This window comes from Procambarus clarkii, chromosome 11, assembly GCF_040958095.1.
Source record: "Procambarus clarkii isolate CNS0578487 chromosome 11, FALCON_Pclarkii_2.0, whole genome shotgun sequence".
NCBI lineage: Eukaryota > Metazoa > Arthropoda > Malacostraca > Decapoda > Cambaridae > Procambarus > Procambarus clarkii.
This window is the reverse complement of record NC_091160.1, coordinates 36928164-36954381: the sequence shown is the minus strand read 5'-3', so window position 1 is coordinate 36954381 and position 26218 is coordinate 36928164. Positions and strand designations below refer to the sequence as shown.

At 44.8% G+C, this 26218-nt stretch overlaps 1 protein-coding gene across 2 annotated transcripts in view; it reads left to right on the top strand.

Moving 5' to 3' along the window:
* The window catches only part of lili (LMBR1-like protein), a 103417-nt gene that overhangs the window by 17065 nt on the left and 60134 nt on the right, over positions 1 to 26218 (top strand). For both annotated transcript variants that reach the window (XM_045742539.2, XM_045742540.2), the window contains exon 2: positions 12866 to 12999. In XM_045742539.2, the coding sequence (XP_045598495.1) occupies positions 12866 to 12999 (134 nt within the window). The remainder of the gene's footprint in view (positions 1 to 12865; positions 13000 to 26218) is intronic.

Genomic DNA, 26218 nt, shown 5'->3' with positions numbered 1-26218 from the left:
TTATACTGTTAAGTGTGTCAAGAATTTGGCCAAAACAGTCTCCATAGAAGACAGTTTACATCTGGGGGTGAGTTAAGTTACGCAGTTACTAGTCTTGCTGCACACCCACCCAACTGGGCGGCAGCTTTACAGTCACGTGCGGGCCCCACCTACAGTAAACCAACTTTGGATACTTGGCTAAGATTCCTGGCAGTACATCATTATGCATGAAGTACTCACACATTTCTTGAACACCACTGATAAGAGTTATCTCTCTCTTCGAAATCTGTGAATTCCGAGATATTTTGTTCGCATTCAGTTATATAATGACGCGAAGTATGTGAATACTTCTGCTGAAAGTTTACATTTAGTCAACAGTAAACTCCCAGGGGTAGTGTGTGTCTACTAGCCTAAGCCTGTTACTACTACTAGCCTAAGCCTAGCAGTGGTAACATCTAGAAGTCTGCGAACCACGTTGGGTGATCGATAGATGTGCGCTTCTTCCTGAATAATAAAATGCCGATAGATGGAGTAACTGGTGCGAATTTTCACTTTGCCCTAAGTTTACTAGATTTTACTGCTATTTCTGGAATATTGCTGCCCCCTCCCCCTCTCAGGCTTCTCGGAGGCAATTCAAGGTGGTAATCAGTTCCCCTCTTTACAAGCAAATGGAGTTAAGTTTCTCCCGTGGATTCCTTCCTAGATTGGTCTCCGAATGCTCGATAGATATAGATAGATAGGGTGAGATGCTTGGGTAGATGTGCCTTAGAGGTGGCGTAGACTAATGATGTAACTCATACATCTAACTATTCAGAACGTTATTAATTAACCCGCCCTACGAGATGCCAAGCGTGACCTCCCCGCATCTTGTCGCAGGTCTTGGGCCTAAGGAGAGGTTCTCAGGAGTTGAAGACAATTGGGAGAGCCAGGGTCAAGGAGCTGAAGCACAACCTACCAGGAATAAACTACTTGAGGGCCACTCATAACTCAGGCGCGCGCGCGCACACGTTTTATATTTTAGTATACAGCCAACAAAGTTTTATATAAGCATAAATGTTCAAAAATGTCATATCCTTGGTGCAGAACAATTGTCTAGTGCAGTTGTTCAATCTTGGTGACCGTGCACTAAGTGAACACGCACACACCCTCTGCGAAAGTGCTGAACATGAACAAATCCACAAGGGCCGTGACGAGGATTCGAACCTGCGTCCGAGAGCATCCCAGGATCCAAGTAAATTCAGTGGAATTTCTGGTTGCAATTCTTATACCATGTCGTAGCTCAGGCGATTAAGGCAGCGTCTGGGATGCTCCCGGACGCAGGTTCGAATCCTCGTCACGGCCCTTGTGGATTTGTTCATTTCATTTGGAAAAATGAAGGAGTGGGAATGTCCTCTCTTCTACTTACCTGTAGTGGGTTCCGAGAGTTTTTTTTTTGCTGCCTAAGCCTCGGCCTTGGGTGAGGCTTGTGTTGTGACAAACTTGATCTAACAGGCTATTGTTTAGGGCGGCCCGCAGGCCCGCGTGTCCACTACGATTGGTCCGGCTCTTCCTGCAGGCATTTGTCGTCCAATTGTGTCTTGAACACGTTCCCTTTGTTCCGGCAACACTGCACGTTGTTGTTTCCGGGGGTGAAATGTTGCCTCAATGACCTAAACTGTTTACACATTTTCCTACACATTTGTCAACTTTTTTTTCCTGAGGGACACACACGCACATGCACATATACACACGTACACATGCACACACACACAAATGTGCCCAAATGAGCCACAGAGATATTAGAAAGAACTTTTTTAGTGTCAGAGTGGTTGACAAATGGAATGCATTAGGCAGTGATGTGGTGGAGGCTGACTCCATACACAGTTTCAAGTGTAGATATGATAGAGCCCAGTAGGCTCAGGAACCTGTACACCAGTTGATTGACGGTTGAGAGGCGGGACCAAAGAGCCAAAGCTCAATTTCTGAATTTCTGAAACTAGCAACTTTACGGGTTAAATCCATACACGAGTTTAGATTAAGATATTAGCATTAACTCATATAGTTAGGGACTCCTCAGCAGATCATTTAGCGTATCGAGGCGGGACCCAGGAGCTGAGTGCGCCGGGAAGAGTTACATTATAACTCAACACGTTCGACAAAGTATAAATTGTTAGGTAAGCACTTAGTTGTGTGGTCAGATAAACCGTTTGGCAAGATGATCATTGCTTCTCCAAGGTCGTTGCCGAGGACGTGGCGGTGATTCGTCTCACTGTCGGTGTTGGCAACTTCTCCGTCTCACCACCACAACTCTCTGCTTGGCCAGAAGAAGCCGGGCCGCTGGAACATTGATCCTCGGAACCACCTTGAAGCAACCATGTTGATTTATTGCCGCTGTAGACCATCTTCGGCGTTGGGAATCTAGAACAAAGTACATTATTTTCTGTCTGCCTCTCGACACAACCTTGTGCTTTTTATAGCTCTCACCAGGAACCTTTTTTTGCGGTAAGCCTCCCGGACTCTGCTACACGTGGGCACTTGTTCAGTGCACATGTTGCTACCTACAGTCTTGTTCCACAGTGTTAACCTCACAATTTCCACTCTCAACTTCTTCCTTGTATATATATATATTGGGAGTACCGCCTCTGGCTGGAAGAAGGGGGCCCTTAGCCTCGGAGGAAATCACACATAACTCATTAAATTATTATTAACATCTTTATTGACAAAATTAATTACAATTTTGCCTAATCTGAGGATTTTGATAGTCTTATTAAATTGAGGATAATGCTGGTATTCACTGTCACGCAGGACAGAGGGTCATACATAAGACAATAGGTCTAAAAACGCATTAGAGGGAAAGTTTAGGTTCCCTCCCAATACAGTTTCTGTGTGCTTTTCTCCTGCCACCCTCTTCCTTTTGTCCTTTGTTGTGCTTTATTAGATGTTTAAACGTTACAAGATGTGCAGTGGTTGATACAGTGCGTGCTTAAAGGTTATGGATCTCTTGGAACTCCTCCGCTTCTGAACAGGAACCGAGGACGCAGCAAGCGTTTCCCGTCTGGATCGCCACACTGAGTCACTGAAACAGGAAACTGGCAGCTCTTGGGTCTCTGGTGATGTCTCACCTGGGTCTCTAGATTGATTGATGCCACCTAAGAGGTGGCACAGGCATGAATAACCCGTAATGTGGGCAGTGTGCACGAAGCTCAATATATATATATATATGGAGTCTATTGTCCACTTGGGTAGGTTATCTTATTAACAGCTTGCGAGGTTGTAACTTCATAACCCAAGGTCATGGTTGTTTATACCTCGTAGTGCTTCGGAGCTTATAAACTGTTACATAAATGTAAACAAAGCCGCCATTATTGAGAAAGGATGCACAGGTTTCGCAAGAGGCTGCGCTAATATTTAAAGAAATTGTGGTCCGGGGTCCCTTAACCTGGCTGCCTCAGGAGACTATCCGCTGTTTTCCTCCTCACAGACCGGTGTGTTGACACCTGCTGGAGTGGAGGTATTTTTTTTTTTTTTTTGAGATATATACAAGAGTTGTTACATTCTTGTACAGCCACTAGTACGCGTAGCGTTTCGGGCAAGTCCTTAATCCTATGGTCCCTGGAATACGATCCCCTGCCGCGAAGAATCGTTTTTTCATCCAAGTACACATTTTACTGTTGCGTTAAACAGAGGCTACAGTTAAGGAATTGGTTAAGGAATTGCGCCCAGTAAATCCTCCCCGGCCAGGATACGAACCCATGACATAGCGCTCGCGGAACGCCAGGCGAGTGTCTTACCACTACACCACGGAGACTGTATTCTTCCAATCATTTATTTGAATCATTTATTTCTTTAAAAGGAGAGATTGTCTCTGGTTGAGAGTAACCTAACCTACACGTCAGAGTCCTGTGGTGCTGTGGGCTACGTCCTCGACTCGCAACTGAGTTCAATCTCTGCAGCAGGACAGGGCCGATTGGGTACATTTCCTCTTGCTTGATGCCTCTGTTTACCCAGCAGTAAATACTGTTAGGTGGCCAGGAGTTGAGCAGCTGTTGTGTGGGGGTTTCATCATGTGTAAGGTCAATCAAGTTGGGGCTCGATAAGCGTGTGTGTGTGTTGGGTTCCTGGCTCCCGGGCGACGGGAAACTATAATAAGATAACGCTTCTCACCTGTAATAGTCACGTCGGGTAGCAGACTCGGTAAAGGCTGGCAGTATCAGAGGAGCTGAAGCCACAGTGAGAGTAACCTTGTACATAAATGTACAACCTACACCATCTGGGGGGTTGCTTTACATCATAGGGAGTAGAAGAACTCCCAGAACCCCATCAAGCAGCATTTACCTATCTGTCCATTTAGTGCACTTATACGAACGTGCGCTCCTATGCCCATATCATGACACACCTTCACTCCCCCCTATACCCATATCATGATACACCTTCACTCCCCTCTCCCCTCTCATGGTCTTATCAGACCCAGCGGGTCTTATCAGGTACTCTTGGCTCTCTTTGTTTACATGTGACGTCATCAGTGACCTTGATAACGCGCGCGCTTATTCGGGTCAACTTCTCCAGGCTAACTGCGAGACCATTTGAGAGACGAGTGTCTTAGGTGGCATTGTGTGTGTTCACGTGCATCTGGAGTGTCTCTCAGGCTAGGGGGGGGGGGGAGGTGTGTGTGTGTGGGAAGGGAAGGGCCTGGTTGAGGCACTTGGGGTGTTTTAGTGTGTATGCTCACCTAGTTATGCGTGCAGGGGGTTGAGCTTTGACTCTTTGGTCCCGCCTCTCCACTGTCAATCAACTGTGTGTGTGAGAGACAGACTCGCTCATTGACAGACTCGCCCATTGACAGACTCGCCCTCCCTCTTCCCCCCATCTTTTTCTCCTCCCTCCCTCCCTCCCTTCTCCTCTCCACCGTTACGTTGAGTGAGAGCAGTTCGCGCCACGCCCAGGAGCCACTGTCAGTCCTCATCGATTCCTGGCTCACATAGCAGTGTGTAGGGCTGGGGGAGGGGGGGGGGAGGTTCCTGTGAGTAGTACTTCGCTTCCTTTTCTTCCTCCCTCATTTTCCTCCATCTTCCTCCCTCATCTTCCTCCCTCATCTTCCTATCTCATCTTCCTCCCTCATCTTCCTCCTCCTCGCTGTTCGTCTTGTGCCTGGGACTCTCGGTGGTAATGCAGACCAAGAGATTGCTGAAATAGAGGGAATGCAGAGAACATATACGGCACGCATAGACGAGATAAAGCACCTAAATTATTGGGATCGTCTCAAAGCCCTCCAAATGTACTCTCTAGAAAGGAGACGAGAGAGATACCAAATAATATACACGTGGGAGATATTGGAGGACCAGGTGCGCCAAATCTACACAGTAAAATAACAACGTACTGGAGTGAACGATATGGAAGAAAATGCAGAATAGAACCAGTGAAGAGCAGAGGTGCCATAGGCACAATCAGAGAACACTGTATAAACATCAGAGGTCCGCGGTTGTTCAACGTCCTCCCAGCGACTATAAGAAATATTGCCGGAACAACCGTGGACATCTTCAAGAGGAAACTGGACTGTTTTCTAAAAGAAGTTCCGGACCAACCGGGCTGTGGTGGGTATGTGGGCCTGCTAGCGGGCCGCTCCAAACAACAGCCTGGTGGACCAAACTCTCACAAGTCAAACCTGGCCTCGGGCCGGGCTTGGGGAGTAGAACAACACCCAGAACCCCATCAACCAGGTAGTGGTTGTAATAGCACAGGAGTGCTAAGGTGTGGGGGTTGAACACACCGCTTTTCTACACAGTTTCCGTGGCAATTATTTAGTATGTGGCTCGGTGCTTGTTTGCTGGTCATCTGTCTTCTTGCTGGCAACGTGAGCTGGATGGGGGGGGTGGGTATTGATCGCCTATTCGCTGACACGTTTAGCCAATGGGAATTTTTATTAGCCGATTTATTGTTAAACTGTGATGTATATTCTTTGTGTATATATATATATATATATATATATATATATATATATATATATATATATATATATATATATATATATATATATATATATATATATATATTTACCTTGCCCGAATAGAGAGAAAGTAAATAGGAAAGAGAGAATAGAAGAAAAAATTCCCTCTCGGGAGCCGGTCGGTCGAGCGGACAGCATGCTGGACTTGTGATCCTGTGGTCCCGGGTTTGATCCCAGGCGCCGGCGAGAAACAATGGGCAGAGTTTCTTTCACCCTATGCCCCCTGTTACCTAGCAGTAAAATAGGTACCTGGGTGTTAGTCAGCTGTCACAGGCTGCTTCCTGGGGGGTGGAGGCCTGGTCGAGGACCGGGCCGCGGGGACACTAAAGCCCCGAAATCATCTCAAGATAACCTCAAGATAACTTGCGTATTAGTGACTTTAGGCAACTAATACCTGTACTAAGCTTTATCTAGAAATCCAACAATATGTTTGTAACTTATCTTGTATGTATATATACTTTTATCTGAATAAACATTATGTTAATTAGCTGACCTGACGTCGCACTAAATGCACTTTAGTTTGGACGTTCTAGACCACGGCTTCAAGATTCCAGTGTCTTAGTGAAATTATAAGCGCTGTAATATTGGCGTCGCCTCGGAGTAGTGAGTATTCAACCGGTCCTCACTCAACCCGTCCTCGACTCAAGTCCATTCCATGCAGCGGTCGACCCCACAGACGCATTCATAACTTTTTACATGCTGTTCATTCAAAACGGGAATTTTCTCAAATATAAATTAATATTATAATATATCGGCATATTATGCATATATATATAGGCATAGGTTAGGTTAGGTGTTTTAGGTTCTGTTGGCGATTATTTGTATTAGTAGTACGTGGGTGAAGCATTTATAGCGTTGTGGTTCGAATAAAATTCGTCAGTGAAGCACTTGTTCCGGAAGTGTTCGAACGAAATCAGTTGAGAGTCGTGTGTAAACCGTTTTTCATTCATGAACAGGGGGTTTGACGGGTGCATGGAATCACTTTTGGGTCTTTGGAGGACGGGCTGGTATGGCTGCTGGATTAACGAGCTTGGATCTTTGTATGCATTGACGGGCTGGAGCATTTAATAGGTTCGGTGGTTTGCGTTGGTTCGACCTCTTACCTCTAGTTACCTAAAACGTCAAGCCGTCCTCAGGCCAGGGGCCAGATTCACGAAAGCACTTACGCAAGCACTTACGAACCTGTACATCTTTTCTCAATCTTTGGCGGCTTTGTTTCCAATTATTAAACAGTTAATAATGAGCTCCGAAGCACCAGGAGGCTGTTTATAACAATAACAACAGTTGAATGGCAAGTTTTCATGCTTGTAAACTGTTTAATAAATGTAACCAAAGCCGCCAAAGATTGAGGAAAGATGTACACGTTCGTATGTGTTTGCGTAACTGCTTCGTGAATCTGGCCCCTGGCTCGTGAGAGCAGCGGCCATTCCCACAGACGCATTCACCAATTTTAACACTAATAAAAATAAGTTAACTTTTATATGTAAATGAATATTATACATGTAAATATATATATTATACATATTCCATGTATAGGTAGGCGTTTAGGTTTCATTGGCGTTTATTTGTATGTGAAGTACGTGGGTGAAGCTTGTATAGCGTGACACTACACTGCACATAGAAATCACAATAGCCTGATGCATCAAATGAACATATTTGTTGGCGATGAGTCACAATAACGTGGCTAAAGTATGTTGACCAGACCACACACTAGAAGGTGAAGGGACGACGACGACGACGTTTCGGTCCGTCCTGGACCATTCTCATAGTCGATTGTGTGCGTATTAGTCGATTTGAGAATGGTCCAGGACGGACCGCAACGTCGTCGTCCCTTCACCTTCTAGTGTGTTGTCTGGTCAACATACTTCAGCTACGTTATTGTGACTCATCGCCTGCAAAATTGACGTTTGTCAAATCCTGAGACTCGAGTGGGGAGAGAGAGAGAGAGAGGGAGAGAGGGGGGGGGGGGTGAGGCACAGGCTGTCACAGGTGTGGTGACAGGTGTTGAACTACATACCTCCCAGGATTCATTTCAATAGAGGCCACGTCATGATTAAATTACCTTCAAATTGAAATAAGTTTATTGAGGTAAAATACACACAAAGGGATGAGGTAGCTCAAGCTATTCTCACCCCGTTCAGTACATCGTGTTAATACATACATAGACACACATCACAAACAATAAACATATTACCAAACATTCTGAGAGATAAACATATACATTTCCTCCTTTGCACAATTATAAATTACCTTATTAACTGTAAGTTACCCTCAGTCGTTTAGATGTTTAGAACAGGAAACAATAACCAAACTCGGTGATGTGTTTACATTATGAGCTAAAAGATGGTGACAGTTGAATTGAATTCAATTGAACTATCAGGGCCAAGCCATAACGACTATATAGCACTTGGAAGGGGCCAGGATAAGGATTTGGGATGGTATGGGGCGGGGGGGTGAGGAATGGTGCCCAACCACTTGTGGACGGTCGGGGATTGAACGCCGACCTGCATGAAGCGAGACCGTCGCTCTACTGTCCACCCAAATGAACAGTAGCCTAATCAGAAGGTGTAAGGCACCACACAATAGTGAGATAGCAGCCACCCGGATAACCAACTTAACATTTGTAACTAGCTGTAAACACGCTGTTCACTCCTAAATGCAAGTGAACTTGTAAGTTAATAATTAATATGGGGTTGGCTGCAACAGGCAAATACTTTAGTATGCCCCATACATCGACATACAGCTCCAACACTGGATAACATCAAGCTATCCCAATCATTATGGCCGAAGAGGAGGACGACGAGGGAGAGAATCAGTAATAGCGAGAATCCGTCTTGGATACAAATATCCATGGAGATTTGGAATGGAAACAACAGTTGATCAGCGAAGTTGCAGAATCTGTGGTGAGAGTGATGGACACCGCCTTGACCACTATCTACGTGAATGTGAACACCTGAGAGACATTAGGAATGTGTGTAGAATAATAAACCCCACATTGTTTGAGTTAGGAAAACAGTATTTGTCAAATATTGATACTGTTTTTAAAAGATTTCCCCATTTTGCACCCGCAAGATAACGTAAGCTTTTAAGGGTTGATAAATGTTAATCTTCTTGTTTGAGGAGCTGTTCACTTGAGACAGTTAAGCAAGTCCCAGCTGTGTCTGGGTACAAGTGACAGGATGAACAACCCAGCGGGTTTTCTTCCTATTGGGGAGTGTTGTACATTCTGCTATGGCGGTGTGTTCACTCACAAGATGAGTGGCGCTGCCCAATAAACTCGCCCCTCGGGGCAAAATTTAAAAAATTTAAAACATCTAGCTATGGTTGTCCTGCTGCTCCCTCTCTTCCTCTCCCTCTCTCCCTCTCTTCCTCTCTCCCTCTCTTCCTCTCTCCCTCTCTTCCTCTCTCCCTCTCTTCCTCTCTCCCTCTCTTCCTCTCTCCCTCTCTCCCTCTCTTCCTCTCTCCCTCTCTTCCTCTCTCCCTCTCTTCCTCTCTCCTTCTCTTCCTCTCTCCCTCTCTCCCTCTCTTCCTCTCTCCCTCTCTTCCTCTCTCTCCCTCTTCCTCTCTCTCCCTCTTCCTCTCTCTCCCTCTTCCTCTCTCTCCCTCTTCCTCTCTCTCCCTCTTCCTCTCTCTCCCTCTCTTCCTCTCTCTCCCTCTCTTCCTCTCTCCCTCTCTTCCTCTCCCCCTCTCTCCCTCTCTTCCTCTCTCTCTCCCCCTCTCCCACAGCCGAGACCAGGTCCACGTGTCGTCGTCACCACCATCCAGCCCTACCATTGGCTGGCGACGTCGCTGAACGAGTCGTCACTGGAGGAGACGAAGGGAAGGGAAGTATCAAGGGGGGGAAAGCGCCAAGCCATTACGACAATATAGCACTTGGAAGAGATCAGGATAAGGATTTGGGATGGGACGGGGGGGGGGGGGTTGGGAAGACGAGACGCGTGGTAGTTTGGGGTGGGTTTTAGGGGGATAAGTGTCATTACGACACTTACGGGAGAAAATGCAAGATTGAACCAGTGAAGAGCAGGGGTGTCATAGGCACAATCAGAGAACACTGTATAAACATCAGAGGTCCGCGGTTGTTCAACGTCCTCCCAGCGAGCATCAGAAATATTGCCGGAACAACCGTGGACATCTTCAAGAGAAAACTGGACTGTTTTCTAAGAGAAGTTCCGGATCAGCCGGGCTGTGGTGGGTATGTGGGCCTGCTAGCGGGCCTCTCCAAGCAACAGCCTGGTGGACCAAACTCTCACAAGTCAAGCCTGGTCGCGGGCCGGGCTTGGGGAGTAGAAGAACTCCCAGAACCCCATCAACCAGGTATCAATCAGGTCATTTTGGGTGGTGGGTGTGTGGTATCCAGAGAGAACTTGCAGGGTGGACTACTGTATCTCTTGACAAATCTATTTATTTAGAGGGATGCTGAAAGGTTTTGGGCTGGTGAGAGCCTTTGTCAACAAGAGACTGGTTAAGGTTAGCAGAGAGAGGTAGCCTCCCCTGGAGGCTACCGCCTCTGGGGGAGGTAGAGGGTCGGAGGCCTGGTCGACGACCGGGCCGCGGGGTCGCTAAGCCCCGAAATCATGTCAAGGTAAGGTAGCCACGAATGCGACCTGACCACACCCAGCCCTAGGGAAAGGTGTAACCGGAACAAGGGATGAATGTGTGTGTGTCTGTACTCACCTATTTGTGTTTGAGGGGGTTGAGCTTTGGCTCTTTGGTCCCGCCTCTCAACTGTCAATCAACTGGTATACAGATTCCTGAGCCTAGAGGCTCTATCATATTTACATTTGAAAGTGCAAGGAGTCAGCCTCCACCACATCACTCCCTAATGCATTCCATCCGTTAACTACTCTGACACTGAAAAAGTTCCTTCTAACGTCTCTGTGGCTCATGTGGGTACTCAGTTTCCACCTGTGTCCCCTTGTGTGTGTGTAATTACCTAAGTGTAGTTACAGGATGAGAGCTACGCTCGTGGTGTCCCGTCTTCCCAGCACTCTTTGTCATATAACGCTTTGAAACTACTGACGGTCTTGGCCTCCACCACCTTCTCACCTAACTTGTTCCAACCGTCTACCACTCTGTTTGCGAAAGTTAATTTTCTTATATTTCTTCGGCGTCTGTGTTTAGCTAGTTTATATCTATGACTTCTTGTTCTTAAAGTTCCAGATCTCAGGAAATCTTCCCTATCGATTTTATCAATTCCTGTTATTATTTTGTATGTAGTGATCATATCACCTCTTTTTCTTCTGTCTTCCAGTTTCGGCATATTTAATGCCTCTAACCTCTCCTCGTAGCTCTTGCCCTTCAGTTCTGGGAGCCACTTAGTAGCATGTCTTTGCACCTTTTCCAGTTTGTTGATGTGCTTCTTAAGATATGGGCACCACACAACCGCTGCATATTCCAGCTTTGGCCTAGAATATTCTTTGGTGTGTGTGTGTGTGTGTGTGTGGCTGCAAAGGGTAAGAGGGGGAGGGGGAGGAGGAGGAGGGAAAGCATGTGGGGGGCGAGAGAGAGTCTGCGGAAGTGACCAGGTAAGTGCAGTCTATGGCCCTTGGCAAGTGTCTGCTGTGGCAACTTTTTGCACATCTCCTCCCCCCCCCCCCCCTCACGACTCCTCCCCTCTATCCCCCCCTATCCCCCCCCTAGCTAACCAGCGCTCCAAACACAAGCTCTTTGTTCGTTAATATTGTGTGCCATGTGAAAACACTATCGGGAAAATAATTATTTTTGTAATATATATTATGCGAGTGTGTGTGTGTGTATGTGTGTGTGTGTACTCACCTAATTGTGCTTGCGGGGGTTGAGCTTTGGCTCTTTGGTCCCGTCTCTCAACTGTCAATCAACTGGTGTACAGATTCCTGAGCCTACTGGGCTCTATCGTATCTACATTTAAAACTGTGTATGGAGTCAGCCTCCACCACATCACTGCCTAATGCATTCCATCCGTTAGCTACTCTGACACTGAAAAAGTTTCTTCTAACGTCTCTGTGAAGTGTGTGTGTGTGTGTGTGTGTGTGTGTGTGTGTGTGTGTGTGTGTGTGTGTGTGTGTGTGTGTGTGTGTGTGTATGTGTCCAGAGTTTGAGGCCAGACGCTTGCGGCTAGCCTCACCCAAATGGTCTGGGGTTACAGGATAGACATACGCTAGTCCGGGTAGGCCTAAGATAAATAGTTCAAGAAATATTAGCAATTATAGACACCCCATGTCTATAATTACATATGCTTTCATGCTGTCAAGTGTGAAATATTGGGTGTAATTGGCATAGTTTTAAGGATTGTAATATATTTTCTGAGCCCCATAAAGTTGTTTCAGTGCTTGTTGATACATTTTTTGAGAGTAGGGGGAGAGGGGGTTCAAAGGGAGGTGGGGGGTGAAGTGTGTGGCGAGGGTGGGGAATACTATCTCACCCTATTTCCTAGTATATATATATATATATATATATATATATATATATATATATATATATATATATATACCCAAGTATATATATGCATATATATATATATATATATATATATATATATATATATATATATATATATATATACCCAAGTATATATATGCGAGCCAAATAACATTTCATTGACCATCGGGGACTGGAACCAGAACCGCAGACCATCATTCTACGAGCCGAGACCACGAGTGCCCACACTGAGGAAGGTTCTCAGTACCCAACTGAGACTTTGAAACCCTTCAGTTTACTGGCACTGGGTTACACATTGGTTGATATAACGTGTTAGATACGTTCAGTAGGTTGGGGGTAGTGTTTGGTTGGTGTTGGTATAACGTTATGGAGACTTTGGTTGGACATGTATATGAGTGGGATTGGGTAGTTATAGATAGGAGCTGCCTCGTATGGGCCAATAGGCCTTCTGCAGTTGCCTTTGTTCTTATGTTGTCATGTTGTCAGGTGTTCCTGGTGCTGTTGCTGCTGCTCTCGGTGGCGTCGCACGTGGTGGTGTTGAGATATCGCCGTCGGGAGGCCGGCCACCTTCCCCCTCCCCGCCACACTGACGACGACGAGGCTGCCGTCGACCGTATTGCGTGAGTATTGAGTGGTAAAAGATTAGGAGGCTATTCAGGCCCGTGCTGGAGGTGGCACGGGCATGAATAGCCCGTAAGCGGGAGTATTGGCGGTGTGTTTGCTATGTAGTGGGGGGAGGAAAGCTGTCTGTCTCTTCTCTATTCTCCTGTCTGCATCCACTTTATCTCTCTCTCTCTCTCTCTCTCTCTCTCTCTCTCTCTCTCTCTCTCTCTCTCTCTCTCTCTCTCTCTCTCTCTCTCTCTCTCTCTCTATATATATATATATATATATATATATATATATATATATATATATATATATATATATATATGTGTCAAATTGCTTTTTCTACTTCAATTTTTCACCTTCCCTCCCAGTGTCTTTTTTTTTTTTTTTTTTTTTTTTTTTTACCTTTGGGGGTCTTAATTTTGCCCGTCTTTGTTTGCCTCCTCCATCTCCATTTTCCTCATTAGCGTCACTTTTAACTTTTTATCAGAGTCCTCCCTTCCTTAATTTTCCTCATCCGTTCTCTTTCTCTTCCTTGTGGTGCCTCGCCATATAATTGCTCTATATTTGTTATATTACTAAATTTTATTGTGATGTTTATTTTGCCTCGACTGGCGAGTTTGTTTACTAGCTCCTAAGTTTTGTTTACTAGTCCTTAAGCTTTGTTTATTAGCCCTTAAGTTTTGTCTACTAGCCCTTAGGTTTTGTCTACTAGCCCTGGAGGTTAAGGGTGTATAATGGTTGCGTGGGGTGGCCTGTAACGATAGTATTAATTAAAACTATTGGGTATGTTTGTATTTGTGGTATGGTATGTTTATATATATTTTTTGTCGTTGGTATGTCCCATTCCGCTCGGTTGTTTAGCGTAAGGTGTCGTCCGACGGGGCTCTTAAGTTTGGGTGAGTATGGCATTGATGACATAGAAAATGGGTAAGGTGCTTCCTTGGTTCATTCATTACCAAGATGACGTACCCCACTCATTCATTCATTCGTGACAATTATTGCTCACTTTATTCATCGTCGCCGTTTATTCATGGCACTACTAAGCCTGGTGGTGGATGAGCCTGGCTGTGGTGGTGGTGGATGAGCCTGACTGTGGTGGTGGTGGATGAGCCTGACTGTGGTGGTGGTGGATGAGCCTGGCTGTGGTGGTGGTGGATGAGCCTGGCTGTGGTGGTGGTGGATGAGCCTGACTGTGGTGGTGGTGGTGGATAAGCCTGACTGTGGTGGTGGTGGTGGATAAGCCTGACTGTGGTGGGATGTGTGGGGGTAAGGCTGGGAGGAGGAGTGAGAGAGCCCCCTTGTGTGGTCACGTGGCAGTGTCAGGCTACACCTCGGGCAGGGAAACCTTCCTCCTCCTCTTCCTCCTCAAGACGTCTTCAATTACTCCACCGTCCTGCACCTTTCACAACATATCAACTAAAGGAGCACTGCGGGGAGCTTACTGTCTCGCCTGATCTACAACCCCAGTTACCTAGGCCCTAGTTCCTAGACGCTGTTTCACTTTCCTATTTGGTAAACTTACCACTTTAAATGGCCGTGTAATAGTTACGTTACAGCTGTGTCTGGGGGTACAAGTGACAGGATGAACAACCCAGCGGGTTTTCTTCCTATTGGGGAGTGTTGTACATGCTGCTATGGCGGTGTGTTCACTCACAGGATGAGTGGCGCTGCCCAATACTGTCACTATGGCGGTGTGTCCACTCACAAGATGAGTGGCGCTGTCCAATACTGGCACTGTGGCGGTGTGTCCACTCACAGGATGAGTGGCGCTGCCCAATACTGTCACTATGGCGGTGTGTCCACTCACAAGATGAGTGGCGCTGCCCAAGTACTGTCACTATGGCGGTGTGTCCACTCACAAGATGAGTGGCGCTGCCCAATACTGTCACTATGGCGGTGTGTCCACTCACAAGATGAGTGGCGCTGCCCAATACTGTCACTATGGCGGTGTGTCCACTCACAAGATGAGTGGCGCTGCCCAGTACTGTCACTATGGCGGTGTGTCCACTCACAAGATGAGTGGCGCTGTCCAATACTGGCACTGTGGCGGTGTGTCCACTCACAGGATGAGTGGCGCTGTCCAATACTGTCACTATGGCGGTGACAGTATATACGGTCACACTCTGTGTGTGTGTGTGTGTGTGTGTGTGTGTGTGTGTGTGTGTGTGTGTGTGTGTGTGTGTGTGTGTGTGTGTGTGTGTGTGTGTGTGTGTGTGTATTTACTAGTTAGCATTGTTGTTGCACTAATGAGTTGCACATTGTTGCACTGAAGGTAATATGGGCCGGTGTTCGTCCACTTGTCGTGGAATGGCAAATAGAATCTAGCTTTCCTTCCATCTTACCTGGGAGCTTGGCATGTTCTGGGGACCTGCTGCGTATTATGGATACTTCACGTTGTTGTCCAGAGCCAGGAGTCGTCAAGCATTATATTACGAAGCCTCTACATCTTTCAGCAATTATGGCGCCTTTGTTTACGTAGAAAATGTAGCCTGTTTTGCCTAACCAGAAATATATGAACCCAATCAACCCCTTTAACTTATCGAGGCCGATGTTTAAAAAGCTATTATGGCGCTTTTATTTATACTAATACGTCATATTTTTAACGGATTTGTCGTCGAAAAAAATGCGACGTATTAGGTGAAAAGCAAGTGCAATTGTTTCCATCATTGGCCGGAGGTGTGGTTGGAGGCGGCCACAGTGTTGGTCTGTCGGGTGTCGACCCACCCGTGTCTCTCTCTACTGCCAACTGCGTCACCTTGTTTGTATCTGCTGGTATTGCAAGTTTGGTTTTGTCGACTCGTTTCCTCATTGTGTGGTGCTTCCAATACCACAATGGTGGTGTGCGCGCCACCGTTGGGCTAGTGATGGTTCCCTCAACTATGTGGTTTTGAAGTCATCACGCTTCGCTGCCGTCATGTTTTTCTATCGCGCGCCTAATTTATTTCGTGCATTAGTAATCGTCGTGAAGTGTGCATGTGAGCTTATGGTTGGTAAAACAAAAGAATGCAAGCACGCTTCCCAGACCACGCGCCAACCACAGACGCGAGTTTGTTTACATAGCTCAGCTGATCGGAGTCACGTGTCCAAACGGACGACTAGGATTTTGGCGCGCATTCTCGTGTGTCGTATCGAATCGTATGACTAATGAACCTGCGAGAGATGACGGTATTAAATTAGTATCGTTTTGTATGTTTGCATCGTATGGTTGTGTTTAGTGATGTTTGTTTCTTATTGTGCGCTGGGCCTTGTCTCTTATTGTGCTGGGCCTCGTCTTTACGAACGACTTGACCTAGGTTCATATCTTGGCCGCGGAGGATTGACTGGGTGCCAATCCTTAACCACTCTCGCACAGCAGTAATTGGGCAACTGGTTCTTAAAGGATTGACGAGTCGTATTCTAGGGGAAACTAGTGGTTAAGGCTATGTAGGGATGGGACTGCTAACTAGAGTTAGCAGTCGTGTGTCCCTAGCAGTACTTCTACCTGTGTAGCAAACAACGGGCTGGACACGAGAGCCTCGCGTGTGGTATGTGTTAGGCCCGGGCGAGGGTAATAAAGCAGAGGGAGCATTAGCGGCACCATATGGAAATGAGAAGCGCCAGGCATTCCCGGATTGTGTAGCTGACATCGCGCCAGTCAGTTGAGAGCGGGAGGAATGCGCTGTGCAGCTTGGAATATTACCCCCTGTCTCTCTGACCCATGACTGTCTTCCTGACTCCTGTGGTTGTCGCTAGGGCTCTTGTGGTTGTCGCTAGGGCTCTTGTGGTTGTCGCTAGGGCTCTTGTGGTTGTCGCTAGGGCTCTTGTGGTTGTCTTTGTGGGTCTTAGTGGCTATCGCTCGGGCTCTTATAACTCTGACTCTTGTGTCTTTAACTCTTGTGGCTGTCTTTGTGTGGGAAGCAATTCGAGGAGTGTCTAAGGCGGCAATGTGCACATCATGTTTGGTGGTGTGGGTGTGTAGGGTCCTGCTGCTGCTGCTGCTGGAGGGTAGGGTCCTCCTCCTGCTGCTGCTGCTGGAGTGTAGGGTCCTGCTGCTGCTGCTGCTGGAGGGTAGGGTCCTCCTGCTGCTGCTGCTGCTGCTGGAGTGTAGGGTCCTGCTGCTGCTGCTGCTGCTGCTGGAGTGTAGGGTCCTGCTGCTGCTGCTGGTCTCTGGCCGTAGACGGCTGAAGGTGGACAGGTCACGGGCAAGACCCGGGACAGGTTTTGGACCCACTCTGGAATTTGGGGAGAGGGAGAGCTGAGAATGGTCGGCACGACGCCAGGGTCAGGGAGGAAGAACAATAATGGAGAAATTATTTAGTTCACCTGAAGAAACGTAAAGATATAGGCCTAATATTTAATAAAAATTAGAGGCCTAATAATTAAATATGACCATATGGGCAATGGAGTAACATTAGATAAAGGTCAGTAAAGATTCGGCAAAACGACTGAAAACTGTTAAACCACAACCTCTTGGTGGATAATGTTAAACCATAACCCCTTGGTGGATAATGTTAAACCGTAACCCCTTGGTGGATAATGTTAAACCACAACCCCTTGGTGGATAATGTTAAACCATAACCCCTTGGTGGATAATGTTAAACCATAACCCCTTGGTGGATAATGTTAAACCGTAACCCCTTGGTGGATAATGTTAAACCACAACCCCTTGGTGGATAATGTTAAACCACAACCCCTTGGTGGATAATGTTAAACCACAACCCCTTGGTGGATAATGTTAAACCACAACCCCTTGGTGGATAATGTTAAACCGTAACCCCTTGGTGGATAATGTTAAACCACAACCCCTTGGTGGATAATGTTAAACCACAACCCCTTGGTGGATAATGTTAAACCACAACCCCTTGGTGGATAATGTTAAACCACAACCCCTTGGTGGATAATGTTAAACCATAACCTCTTGGTGGATAATGTTAAACCATAACTTCTTGGTGGATAATGTTAAACCACAACCCCTTGGTGGATAATGTTAAACCACAACCTCTTGGTGGATAATGTTAAACCACAACCCCTTGGTGGATAATGTTAAACCACAACCCCTTGGTGGATAATGTTAAACCACAACCCCTTGGTGGATAATGTTAAACCACAACCCCTTGGTGGATAATGTTAAACCACAACCCCTTGGTGGATAATGTTAAACCACAACCCCTTGGTGGATAATGTTAAACCACAACCCCTTGGTGGATAATGTTAAACCATAACCTCTTGGTGGATAATGTTAAACCATAACCTCTTGGTGGATAATGTTAAACCACAACCCCTTGGTGGATAATGTTAAACCACAACCCCTTGGTGGATAATGTTAAACCATAACCTCTTAGTGGATAATGTTAAACCATAACCTCTTGGTGGATAATGTTAAACCACAACCCCTTGGTGGATAATGTTAAACCACAACCCCTTGGTGGATAATGTTAAACCACAACCCCTTGGTGGATAATGCTAAACCATAACTTCTTGGTGGATAATGTTAAACCATAACCTATTGGTGGATAATGTTAAACCACAACCCCTTGGTGGATAATGCTAAACCATAACTTCTTGGTGGATAATGTTAAACCATAACCTATTGGTGGATAATGCTAAACCATAACTTCTTGGTGGATAATGTTAAACCATAACTTCTTGGTGGATAATGTTAAACCACAACCCCTTGGTGGATAATGTTAAACCATAACCTCTTGGTGGATAATGTTAAACCACAACCCCTTGGTGGATAATGTTAAACCACAACCCCTTGGTGGATAATGTTAAACCACAACCTCTTGGTGGATAACGTTAAACCATAACTTCTTGGTGGATAATGTTAAACCATAACCCCTTGGTGGATAATGTTAAACCATAACTTCTTGGTGGATAATGTTAAACCATAACCTCTTGGTGGATAACGTTAAACCATAACTTCTTGGTGGATAATGTTAAACCATAACCCCTTGGTGGATAATGTTAAACCATAACTTCTTGGTGGATAATGTTAAACCACAACCCCTTGGTGGATAATGTTAAACCACAACCCCTTGGTGGATAATGTTAAACCACAACCCCTTGGTGGATAATGTTAAACCACAACCCCTTGGTGGATAATGTTAAACCATAACCTCTTGGTGGATAATGTTAAACCACAACCCCTTGGTGGATAATGTTAAACCACAACCCCTTGGTGGATAATGTTAAACCACAACCTCTTGGTGGATAACGTTAAACCACAACCCCTTGGTGGATAATGTTAAACCACAACCCCTTGGTGGATAATGTTAAACCACAACCCCTTGGTGGATAATGTTAAACCACAACCCCTTGGTGGATAATGTTAAACCACAACCCCTTGGTGGATAATGTTAAACCACAACCCCTTGGTGGATAACGTTAAACCACAACCCCTTGGTGGATAACGTTAAACCACAACCCCTTGGTGGATAACGTTAAACCACAACCCCTTGGTGGATAACGTTAAACCACAACCCCTTGGTGGATAACGTTAAACCACAACCCCTTGGTGGATAACGTTAAACCACAACCCCTTGGTGGATAACGTTAAACCACAACCCCTTGGTGGATAACGTTAAACCACAACCCCTTGGTGGATAACGTTAAACCACAACCCCTTGGTGGATAACGTTAAACCACAACCCCTTGGTGGATAACGTTAAACCACAACCCCTTGGTGGATAACGTTAAACCATAACCCCTTGGTGGATAACGTTAAACCACAACCCCTTGGTGGATAACGTTAAACCACAACCCCTTGGTGGATAACGTTAAACCACAACCCCTTGGTGGATAACGTTAAACCACAACCCCTTGGTGGATAACGTTAAACCACAACCCCTTGGTGGATAACGTTAAACCACAACCCCTTGGTGGATAACGTTAAACCACAACCCCTTGGTGGATAACGTTAAACCACAACCCCTTGGTGGATAACGTTAAACCACAACCCCTTGGTGGATAACGTTAAACCACAACCCCTTGGTGGATAACGTTAAACCATAACCCCTTGGTGGATAACGTTAAACCACAACCCCTTGGTGGATAACGTTAAACCACAACCCCTTGGTGGATAACGTTAAACCACAACCCCTTGGTGGATAACGTTAAACCACAACCCCTTGGTGGATAACGTTAAACCACAACCCCTTGGTGAATAACTATAAATATTTCCAGAAAGTTTTATACCGTGATCATCACTCTGAAAAAAAAATAGAATTCGCTGATTAATGAAAAACAGTAAATACGGATGTTGCTACCTTGAGGTTATCTTGAGATGATTTCGGGGCTTTTAGTGTCCCCGCGGCCCGGTCCTCGACCAGGCCTCCACCCCCAGGAAGCAGCCCGTGACAGCTGACTAACTCCCAGGTACCTATTTACTGCTAGGTAACAGGGGCATTCAGGGTGAAAGAAACTTTGCCCATTTGTTTCTGCCTCGTGCGGGAATCGAACCCGCGCCACAGAATTACGAGTCCTGTGCGCTATCCACCAGGCTACGAGGCCTTCTCCTTGTCCGGTACACACATGAATGGACCTAAATGACCACATGGCCTAAATGGTACAAAGATTATCATTCCTTGTTTTTTTTCCTCTAGGAAAAAAATAGGAAAAAATAGGAAAATAGGAAAAAAAATCCAGACTCTAGGCGGGTCTGGAATACTTCAATAATTATGTATATACACTTACTAGGACCGCTAGGTTACGTATATTGGTGGTGGTAACCTATCGTCAGGCTGTGTGTGTTCATTCCATCCAGCGCCCGACCCCCAAAGATACATTCATCTATATTAATATGCTGTTGATTCTGAATTTTAATTCTCTCAAATATAAATGAATATTACCATATACAGTATTATCAGGTTCTGTTGGCAATTAGTTTAATTTAACATGTTCTCATTAGTGAATAATTAGAGGTACTAACCTCCCTCTCAGACCACTGGATAGTTATCTAAATATTTGTGATGGTCTGAAAGCATACTACTGGTCCAATAATAGTCTACTTGTAAACATGAACCTTTGTCCTAAACAGAGAATATTCTCAAGTTATAACTGTGTTATAAATCCAGGGTTTAAATTATAAAAAAGTATACGGTTAATTAGTTTTCTGTGAAAAGACTGAGGCGTTTTCTTTAATTTCAAATTAGGAGATACTCAAACAGGTTTTGAATTTCATGTCATATGTTTGAGAATTAATAGCCTAACCTAACCCAAGCCAACCTAATGAAACCTGAACCTAACCCAAGCCAACCTAATGAAACCTGAACCTAACCCAAGCCAACCTAATGAAACCTGAACCTAACCCAAGCCAACCTAATGAAACCTGAACCTAACCCAAGCCAACCTAATGAAACCTGAACCTAACCCAAGCCAACCTAATGAAACCTGAACCTAACCCAAGCCAACCTAATGAAACCTGAACCTAACCCAAACCAATCTAATAAAACTTGAATCTAACCATGGTTAGGGAGTAAATAATAGCAGTAAATACCTAGTGGTTTTGAAGTGATTACGAGGAGGGTACATCCGCCCTGAGGATGGGTTGATTACTGCGACGGTTGAGGGTCTATATAACCCGTAAATAATTAGCTGGACTCCGATTGATGAAGATTAAGCCACCCAAAAGGTGGCACGGGCATGAATAGCCCGTAAGTGGTGGCCCTTTGGAGCCATTACCAGTATCATTAGCTGACACTGGAGATCTGTGACGGTGCGACTGCACCCTTCGGAGAGGTCGTGACCTCTGAGCTAGACTCCCGTGACCTGTCGGTTAAATATCCAAGTCTGAATATTTATAAAAGATGGTCAGCATTTTGTTGATAAGATAAGTAGTCTAGACGCGGCTGTCTGAATATATGATTAATGTTCTTCTGATTACATAAGAATTAGGGAGAGTTCATAATATAAGGCCTATAGGCCTACATAAGAACATAAGAACATAAGAACAAAGGTAACTGCAGAAGGCCTATTGGCCAAATTTCCCAAAATGGGAACTGCCTATACGAGGCAGTTCCCATTTCTGTGCACCAAACCTTCCTTGCGCGGAACTTTGTGCAATCACTTAATGATTTTGGGGGGAATTTTGTCTGTGGAGTATTTTACATAATGAAGGCAACTGCAGAAGGGCTATTGGCCCATACGAGGCAGCTCCTATCTATAACCACCCAATCTCACTCATATACCGCGCTTGAAACAATCGAGGGACCCCACCTCCACCACGTTACGCGGTAATTGGTTCCACAAATCAACAACCCTGTTACCGAACCAGTATTTACCCAAGTCTTTCCTAAATCTAAACTTATCCAATTTATACCCATTGTTTTGTGTTCTGTCTTGTGTTGATATTTTTAATATAGGTTGAGGTCGGCTATTAATTGTTCCTCGCCATTACTGAAGATTATCTAGGTCGCCTTGCAGGTTTTTACGGTCTTAAATGATTACAGCTTTCCTTCAATATTGCATTATCAGTCAGCATTAATACGAATGTTTCAACTTTCTCGTGTAAATCATTGATTCATCCTGGGGGGGGGGTAGTATAGTATTGAGGCCTCGTAGTACTCCACAAGTTTGCTCAGGCCTATAGAGCTTAGTAAATTGCATGATTTTTTTGAGAATTAGAATTAGTGCATGAGTTTAGTAAATAAGTTTTTAAATTAAATTAAATTGAATTAAATGCATGAGTTTAGTAAATGTATTACCTTGAACAATTTAAACTAAATACTTTCGAAAAACAATTAATTCATGAAAACTTGGCTATTAAGCAAATTGGGCCTTGCATAGTAGGCTGAGAAGTGCGTTCTGGCTACTAGGTACGACATATATATATATAATAATATATATATATATATATATATATATATATATATATATATATATATATATATATATATATATATATATATACAAGAAGGTACAATGGGATTGTGAGGATACATAGCATAGTAATTACAATCTTGTAAAGCCACTAGTACGCGCAGCGTTTCTGCCCGAAACGCTGCGCGTACTTCGGAATTGTACTAATTTGTAATTGAATTAGCTGTAAGCTAGCCCAATCAGTAGAATTGTGGCCAAAACAAAACTGGATGATAAGGAAGATAAGGGCGTATATATGTTGTTTCCACGTCAGTGGTGGCCAGATAACGCTTGGGGGGGGGGGAGTTACCATATGACGCATGACCGCGGGACCAAAGAGCCAGAGCTCAACCCCCGCAAGCACAACTAGGTGAGTACACACGAGGCCGGGCAAGGAAAGCAGTGTGGATTTATGTCGTGGGGGGAGACAGCCATGCGGGGGTCTGACGGCTGAGGGGGACAGCGCTTGGCATTCGTAGTCCTAAGGTTTCGGGTTCGATCCCCGGGGGAGGCGGAAATAAATGGGGTAGAGTTTTTTCACCCTGATGTGCCCTGTTCACCTAGTTCAGTAAATAGGTACCTGGGAGTTAGACAGCTGCTACGGGCTGCTTCCTGGGGTGTGTAACAGGAAGCAACCCGTTCTCGCAAATTTAATAAGTCAATATTGACTTATTAAATATGTGCATAGGTGACATACTTAACATAATAGATACCCTTAAAAAGAATCATAGAAAACACCGACCTTACCTAACCTTGTTAGTATGTTAAGATAAGCATCTTATTACTTCGTAATTACAATTATTACCTAACCTATAATAGGTATAGGTTAAGTAATAATTGTAATTACGAAGCAATAAGATTCTTATCTTAAGATACTAACAAGGTTAGGTAAGGTCGGTGTTTTCTATGAATCTTTTTAAGGGTATCTATTATGTTTAGTATATCACCTATGCACGTAGTTAATAAGTCAATATTGACTTTACGAATTTGCGAGAACGGGTTGCAGGAGGTCTGGTCGAGGACCGGGCCGCGGGAACGCTAAGCCCCGAAATCATCTCAAGATAACCATCAATGAGTATTGAGTTTGATCAAAGAAAATTGTTTAATTAATATTCTAAGTACACAGAGACGCAAAAGTCCAGATTTGTGTCACCAGACTTGGCTCAGAGCTACGTAGGACAAATTGAATTAAACCTCACGGTACTGGGAAAGAGAGAATACAGGGGAAGACATGATCATTGCATACAAAATACAAGTGTGGACAAAGACACACTGTAGAGCATTATATCTTAGACTAATAAAATTCAGCCATTTCGTGATAAATCTAAACTCGCGTAGTATGAAATGGTAAACCATGTTATTACTAAGGATAAATTACCTGAAATCCTTGCACTGTATCCGTATTTCGCTTCCAGTAGATAAACTAGATATGAGATTAAGAAACACGTAGTGTATCGTGAAGACTAATAATAACAAACAGCAGCTTTCCTGTGACTAATATCTTCATAGCTCAAACAATTATGCATTAGTGATAAGACCTACAATGAATGTATAATGATTAACTGTAAATATATAGCTATTGAAATACAAAAATCTCCCTAACTAAGAAGATAAGAAGAAATGCAACTGCAGAAGGCCTATTGGCCCATACGAGGCAGCTCCTATCTAACTACCTTTAGATACCAGGTAGTTAGGCTCCTGCCTAACTACCTAGGCAGCTACCTTTAACTAGCTGACATAATTATAAGGTGTGAAGGAAATATGAAATTGATGTAATAATCCCCTGTGAGTTCTGATCAAGACCTTTTGTGCTCTGTAATCCCTTTTTTTGCGCTACCGCTCACAGGATGAACAGTGGTAAGCATTTGGAGCATCTTACCGTGGCGCAGTGGTAAGGCACTCGCCTGGCGCTTCACGAGCGCTTTGACCTAGGTTCGTATCCTGGCCGGGGAAGATTGACCGGGAACCAATCCTGAACTATAGCCTCTGTTCACCTCTGCTGGGTGAACAGAGGCACCTGGTTGTTAAACGATTTGGCAGGTCCGTATTCCGAGGAAAATTAGGAAAAAGGACTTGCCCGAAACGCTATGCCTGCTAGTGGCTATACAAGAATGCAAGAACTCTTGTATAAATCAATAAATAAAATAGTTTTTGCCCAACCACAAACGTACTAACCATAACCATCCCACTTAACCTATTAAGGCAGATACATAGAACGCGTCAATATTGCTCAAATTGTTACTAGTACATCGCATTTTTAACGGATTGGTTGATTCCGTAAAGCAAATACGACGTATTAGGGTTGAGGACAGGTTGCCCGCTGCTGGCTGGCATGCAGTTGTTATTCTGTGCCTTTGTTCACTCACGGCTTGCTTTCACCCTTGCTTGAATCGTGGGATAATCACAGGCTATAATTATTACAGTCCCATGGGCCAGGGGTTAAACTTTTCGATTGCTTACACTTACATTTCAGGGTGAGGCAGTACGTGTATTGTATGCACGCGTGTGCAAGAGATAGACCGAGACAGAGACATGAGGGAGGCGTGTGCGTGTATGCGTGTGTGTGCGTGCGCTTCTGGTGACTTGTTAGCACTTCCCGGTGAGCATGATCGTCGTCTTTTGTTTCTGCCTGCGTCATCCCCGCCTTTGTTTACATACAGCTTCGTCCACAAAGTGTTTATTGCTTTGTGACGTTTATTTGTCGTGTGTGTGTGTAGCTGTTAACTGTATTCCTCCTGTTCTGTTTATCTGAGAAATATATTAGTTGTAGTTTAAAACTAGAGAGAGAGAGAGCGTCATGTAAATTAGAAATTAATTAGAAAATTAGAAATCTTTCATATGAAGAAAGATTAACAAAGCTTAAGTTGCATTCACTGGAAAGGCGAAGAGTTAGGGGTGACATGATAGAGGTTTACAAGTGGATGAATGGACATAACCGGGGGGATATTAATAGGGTATTAAAAGTATCAACACAGGACAGAACACGAAACAATGGATATAAATTGGATAAGTTTAGATTTAGGAAAGACTTGGGTAAATACTGGTTCAGTAACAGGGTTGTTGATTTGTGGAACCAATTGCCGCGTAACATTGTGGAGGTGGGGTCCCTCGATTGTTTCAAGCACGGGTTGGACAAGTATATGAGTGGGATTGGGTGGTTATAGAATAGGAGCTGCCTCGTATGGGCCAATAGGCCTTCTGCAGTTACCTTTGTTCTTATGTTCTTATGTTCTTATGTAGGGCGAGGGAGGAGGAAGGAAACCCTGTCGTAGCTCAGTCGATTAAGGCAGTGTCTGGGATGCTCCCGGACGCAGCTTCGAATCCTCGTCACGGCCCTTGTGGCATGGTAGATGAGTACAAGTAGATGAATGGGGCATAACAAGGGAGATAAGT